Source organism: Volvox carteri, assembly GCF_000143455.1.
Source record: "Volvox carteri f. nagariensis unplaced genomic scaffold VOLCAscaffold_12, whole genome shotgun sequence".
Lineage (NCBI taxonomy): Eukaryota > Viridiplantae > Chlorophyta > Chlorophyceae > Chlamydomonadales > Volvocaceae > Volvox > Volvox carteri.
In genome coordinates, this window is record NW_003307555.1 from 1099805 (window position 1) to 1106528 (window position 6724).

General features: G+C 52.9%; 1 protein-coding gene across 1 annotated transcript; it reads left to right on the plus strand.

The window, feature by feature from the left end:
- Positions 1 to 2367: 2367 nt before the first annotated feature.
- VOLCADRAFT_89363 (uncharacterized protein) lies at positions 2368 to 5285 on the plus strand (the record flags this gene model as incomplete). Its single annotated transcript, XM_002948917.1, has 5 exons — positions 2368 to 2406; positions 3032 to 3121; positions 3290 to 3429; positions 3992 to 4264; positions 4685 to 5285. 5 exons carry the CDS (start codon positions 2368 to 2370, stop codon positions 5283 to 5285), a joined length of 1143 nt encoding a protein of 380 aa, XP_002948963.1.
- Positions 5286 to 6724: the final 1439 nt, after the last annotated feature.

The window sequence follows — 6724 nt, forward strand, 5'->3', positions numbered from 1 at the left end:
GGTCGCGTTTTTGGTAGTGCAACGTATACAGCACCTTGTTCAGAGTAAAGTCAAATTACAAAGTTGCGCAAAGTATAACATACATAAACTTAATTAAGCATAAGAACAGATAAGACGTTTAGAGCCTTGTCGGTGACATGGACGCCGTTGTTGGTTTGGAACAGCTATTTGCTGTGCATAGGGACTTGCCCGCGTTAGCCGTGTTGCAACAGCTCAGGATGGATTTCAGCCAGCAACAGCCTCAAGAGCTGCTGCACAACCACCGGGAATGTCTTCAGTTGGGCACGTGTAGTTTTGGTCGGCGGGGTCGAGCATCGTACGCATTGCGCACAGAAACCAAGGTGCAGCGTCTCTGTAACATCGCCAACATATCCGGTACGCGGTGGCAGGCTTGCCGAGCACGAAATGAAGGGGGGGTCGCATCTCACCACTCAACTAAGCATGCATGTGCTCGGTTGAATGCTCGGTAGCGTGCGAGTTTACCCCTATCAGGATGTTTGTTTGCATATCCCTCCAAGCGAGAGGGCTTGGTCCAAGCGAGAGGGCTTGGACCTATGCTGATGTTCGTTCCAAGAAGTGAACTGAGGACTGATGCTACGGTGAAAGGTATGCACGTAAATTCGCCCGTGCGCCAAACGCCCTGTAACTCGCTTACGCTAATCTCACATTCCAATATGCCACTGCACTTTCTTCTCCAGCCTGGCCACATTCTCTTCCTCGCAAACGTACTTGGGCACCTTACAATCCAACACCATACGTGCTTTGGAAACGCGGGCAGCTGCTTCACAAGGACCCCCCTATTTTAGATTTCTTGCTTGTAATGTCCTGGCCTATCCGCGCCCACCCGTTCCGCAGGGTGAGCAGCCGATCTGAGAGTATTTGAAACACGTTTAGATACTGTGTAATCCAGTTTATGTAACCGGATAACATGGAAAATGATCAAAACATTGCAACTGGTTTAACAGTTACTGAGCCGCCAAATGAACGTTGTATGGACTTTACGCATTGACGGCGATGCATTTACGCCGAATGGTTTCCTCTGACAATTTTATATTCCCAAATGTACCAAAAGGGAGTCTGTTCTGATGACACTAAATGGGGCTCCAAAACGATGGCGCAATGTCCCATGCTTGTATGGTCGCAACAGAGGCTCAGTCGAGCACACAACCTACGTGACTTAATGCATAGTCCTTCTGATTTAAAGATACCTGCAGGATTTCGCGCCGGGAAGGACCGCGCACCCTATTGTAGTAAACGCACTCAATGGCGCAGCCCTTATACAGCTAACTCTGCGTGTTGCTATCTCGCATACATATCTCCGCTTCCTAGGTATTTTCGTGGTAAAACGGCCCGAGCATGCGCCAGGTGTCCAGAATCTCAACAATCAGGACGGGTTGCAGGATGGACAGAAAGCGTTCAGCAATGCCCCTTACGAATTGAACACCGCCCCGTTGGGAGGGGACGATGAGGTTGCGGGTATTTCAGGACCGACAAGGGGAACGGTTGTTACCTGAGCGCGCGAGAGGGTCGGGAGGAGAGGTTCATCGCCTGGGGAACGACGGTGGCCCTTGTCCGCCGGAGGAGTCACATTCCGGGAAGGGCTTCACAGGCTATAGAGTGTGAAATGACATGGGATCTAGATTCCTCAGGAAAGACGAAGGTAACCGCGAACGAGGGCTCGGGATTCCCCCAAAACGCTCGCCCGCGCCCAAACGTGCGCACCAGAGCGGTAACGGCCGTTCCCCCTTGTCGGTCCTGAAATACCCGCAACCTCATCGTCCCCTCTCAACGGGGCGGTGTTCAATTCGCAAGGGGCAGTGCTGAACGGCCTGTGTGCATCCTGCAACCCGTCCTGATGTCGAGATGCTGGACACGTGGCGCGTGCTCGGGCCATCGCTCCATCGCTTTTTGAAGGTATTATGTTTGAGGACCGGAAAAGCTCTTATCGTTGTTTCCCCGGCCACATCCGTTTCGCTGTCGGGGTCGGGCGCAGGATTCATGATGACATGTGCGGAGCCAGTAGTAAACAGCGCGAGCATCCTAGTGACAAGCGCCACCGTTTTCTTGCGCGATGCAGCATCCAGAAGCCATCCTTTGCGGCTTCTATGCTCAGATACACCTTGGTGCGTCAAAGTACCATGCGCTGACGTGTCCGGTTGTCAAAGCATCCTCGAGTTTTGTTGCCTATGAACGTAATTGTAAAAGGGTATTACCCACCAACTTCAATCAATAATTGGGCCACTTAAAAGCAGCTTAGTAAGATACATCAAAACAATAGTAGCAAAGCCGGGCGATGTGCATAACTGTAAACGCATGGGGAAGTCGCGCTTCCAGTGCTAAACTGATCTCATTGTATGTTCCAAATCCATGTCGGAGACAGTTGGGCGGGCCCATCTGACGCGGCAGGTGGGCGCGCACAACTATGAAACGCCAAGTGGCGGGCGTCGCGACGTGACTGAGACTTCTGGTCCTACTAGATAGATCCATTTTGAAAATTTGCATTATCACTTATTCTTAATACATTCATGTAAGATAACCGGAAGGAACGTTGACCGGCATTTGAAGGTGGAGCCCTGCTGGTCAAAGCTTGGAGCTACAGGAAGCAGCTCACAAATTTCGGAATAATTTTTAATCATTTATCCTATGAGTCTCAAAGTACTTGCTTACTTCTCTTGAGGAGCGATTTTGTCGCTATTTGTACGGATCGCCTTCTTACGGCGGTGTCCCACACGCCGCATTGGACATACAAATTCCAGTGACGCAACTTAGCCTTTATCCACGTTTGACATAGATGCATGTGGACAGCAACTTAAAAACAATGGACGACGAATATTTTATGTTTGCCGACGGTTACAACGAGCAACTTGATAGCGCCGCCGCAAGTGCCAATGTGCGTCACCAGTGGCTTTCACCTGCGTCTCACGCGTGGAAACGTTCGACATGTTGATACTCCGGGGTTGTGCACTGCTCCTTCTCTCCCGGGGCCCAGTTCGCTGGGGCTCATGTTGATGGCAATCGTCCCCACGTGCAGGCACTTTCCCCTGAAAAGTTATCAGTCCTTGGAAGGATCTGCGAGAGATTGCATCATTTGGTATCACCTGTCAACGATTATGGCCTCGAGGTGCGCGGGTTTAGGGCCATTGCTGTTGCTCTGCCGCCGGCATCACCCTCAGGCCCCCCACTGCCATTGCTCATAATATTTCATTTAAGCAGCTATTAAAGATCTTAATTGCATGAGTTCTTTGGAGATTTCGGCGCATACCTGTAACCGATGTCTCGATGGCCGCAGATACTGGAGGCGGCGAGCAAAGCTATTCAACAGCACGGCTCAGAAACCCATTCCCTGGCCGCTGCAATGGTAAAATCTGGATTTGAGGCGACGATTCGGAGCGCCCGATCTGAAACATCCCGCGGGGAGCAGGTGTCAATGTAAGGCTGGGCAACGGGTCGCGATCCGCCAACCCTTTCCTGGAGGCCAGCCTCCTCGTTGTCCTTAGTTAATTAATTGATTATGAGTTGCATAGCCATAAATAATTGCTAAGTATCAAACTTGGATCTGCATAGTGAAGTTTTCGTCTCACCTTGATCCGTAAGCGATTTACACGTCATGGCAGCAGAACCCTTAAATCGCAACGCCCACTAACGCTTTAGCTTGCAGATGCCCGTGACTCGGCATGTAAACAAAATAAATTACCGTTATAATGATCAACGATAATGGAAAGGTTGGCGTGGCGAGGATCTGCGGCAAGGACTGGACGTGGTTGTCGCCAGTACTATTATAGTGTCTGTGTGTGTGTCTGTGTGTGTGCGCGATTGTTACAGGTTGTTATTAATAATAGGTATTGCAGCGAGCCCAAGATCCCAAGTGAATACCAAAGGGTTGAACCATCGAGCCATAACGGACCGCCGTGCACTGCACAAGTATTGGTCTTGCGTTGACGCGTTAAAGCATACTGTCCTTTCCTGTATCATGCATCCTGCATCCAAACAGGTCCCTCCGCCATGCTTTCATCCTGGTTCGCGGCACCGGCGAATTCCGCGGCATGGAATTCATCGTGGAGCCCTCCCTGCGGCAGCACTTCTCCATCCCGCACCCCTCACCCGAGTACGACTACGTGTTGAGCCGTACACCCGACGTGTTCGTGGGGGGTAGCTGCCGTCTGGTGCCGGTGGTGCAGCTGCTGTGTGCGCTCATGGCCGACTCCTTCCAGCGACAGGGCCTGCCCTTGCCACCCTGGCGCACGGAAACGGCAATGATGAGCAAGTGGATGCCCCAGCCACACCTCAGCTCCGAATGCCCCGCGGCCCGTGGGTCTTCGCCATCGTCCCGATTCGTGGCTGCTGCCGCTGCTGCTACCGCCGCGGCAGCAGCAGTGCCGCCGCCGGCCTACACGGACATTAGTCCCATATCCCGCTTCTCCGCTGGCTTGGCTACTGCCAGTGTAGTCGGACCGCAGGAGCAGTTGCTACTGCTGCTCCAACGCACGAACAGAGGCAGTAGCGGCGGCTGGAGCAGCAGTAGCAGTAGCCAATGCGGCCTGCTTAGCGATGTTGGCTGTAGCCACAGCCGCACAAACAGCAACACTAGCAACAGTAGCAACGGCGGCAACAGCACGAATGACCGCAGCCGCAGTGGCGGCAGCAGCAGCAGTAGCAGTAGCTCCCCGCTTTTCGACCTTCACAGTCTGTCGGGCAGTTTTGACGACCCTAACTCAACCGCAATACGGAGCTGCGTCAAGGGTTGCCCGGTGACGCCTGAGATCCACAGGAACCTCTGGGAACGCAAGCTTGCCGGTTGTGGCCGCGGTCGCGGCCCCGGCTTTTCAAGGCTGCCGATCGCCGCCGCCGCCGGCGGCACCGCCACCGCGCCGCTCAACATCGGTCGCGCCGTCGCCGTCGAAGGCTCCTTCGTCGCCAGGGGGTTTAACTCCGGCTTCGGAGAAAAGTCCGATGCACGAACAGATGTCGTACGAGAGGCACTTGCCGGTCCGGCCGCCGGTGGTCGGCTTTTAGCAGGCAAGCTGCATGATGCTCGCTCGGCGGACGTCGGGTCCGGCTGTCGTACATGGACTGATGCCCGGATGAGTGGATACTACGTACGAGACACCGGCGCCAATGCGGCCAACGTCGCTGCCAATGCCGCGGTCGTCAAGACTGCCGCCACCGCTGCAGCCGCAGCCCGGTCTGAGCCAAGGACCCGATTGCGCAACGTTTCGCTCCTGACTACTCAATTAACGAAAGCTCCAGGGCATCAGCTGTCGGCGGTGGCTGAGGTGAATACTTAGCAAACTGCGCGCGCCAGGGAACGCGCATGCAGCCTGTGACGAGGGGTGGCTATCTTAGCAATTTGGAACGACATCTCGGGTCAATGATAGCCGGCTGGGACCGAAAGGAGTGCAGGGGCGGACGGCCCATCACTTGGTTTTAACACTCATGGGGATTCGTGCGTTTCAATTAAACGTTTTAAGCAGCGAGAAGTAGAGGTTTGAAGTCGTGTCATTGTACAGACGCGTAGTCGTACAGACGCGTAGTCGTACAGACGCGTGTGTGCATAGGAAAGGATTGCTTGGTGACCGATGAAAGCTATCGGTTAATTCCCAGATGAAAATCATGCCGCTCCTGGGTAAGGTAGTTGCTGTTCTTGGTTTGTGTGAGTTCGTTGGGAGATGGGCATCGGGGTCTTTTTATCTCGCTCCACCCGTAGAGCCGCTTTCGTCCTTGCTGTTTTTGTTTTCTGTCTTTTTCGCTGTGATATGGAAAAAAGCTTTTCGTTTGCATAGACTGTTTTTACGTTTATTAGTTGCGTCGCAGTTTTGCTGGGCGCCTACTGGGCCATACTCCTGCATTACCTGGTATACTGTTTATGTCGTGCATTGGAGAGATGAACTTTCGTAGATTGCACAAAAATCTACTTTATGAAAACAACTAAAAAATGTGAAGGCGTTTGGACGCCGGAGATAGAATAAGATAAGATGTAGGAAGGAGGCAGCAGAGAAAGAGAGAAAGAGAAAAAATATTCAAAGTTACAACAGAAACACAGAAAGGTTGTTGTCTGCTGCATGCATGTCGTCCCATACATGCCCCGAACAGTTTTTTGATGTACGACTCGACCTCTGACGATCATGTTTAGCTTGGCTGCTGGTGGGCCCGTGGACCGGGCCGCCGATGTGTGGCTGCTGCAGAGGCGGTCGCAACGGGAGACGAAGGGGATATTGGGCATCTCGTAGTCCGGAGCTATGTGTGGTGTGTGGTTGCTACAGTGGGCTCCAGCTATGTGTAGATGTTAGGTGCTATCTTTTGTAGGTCCCAGGCCTTATTAAGCGACAGATCTCACCAGATAGTGTGTTTCCTTTCTTTCATGCAAAGTTTTTCATGTTCTTGGTAGTTATCGGTCCTGTTAGGGTTGGATTCAACAGGGCAGCCGCGCGCGTGCGCGGCCGCACGGCGACATACTGTGGTGGTCGTGGTCATGTGGTCCCGCCGATAGCAGTGATGATGGTTGTCGAAGGCGATGGTTTTGGAGTAAGCTTCGCTGCTGCTGCTGGTGAGAGTGGTCGTGGTATTTGTGAGAGTAATGGCTGATGGGGGAAGTGGTCGCGGTTGCGGTGATGGATGGGCGGATGTTGCTGCTGCCAATGTTATGCCAATGAAATGGTGGTAATGATGGTGATGATGACGGTAATGGTGATGATAATGATGGTGATGATGATGTTAATGGTGATGA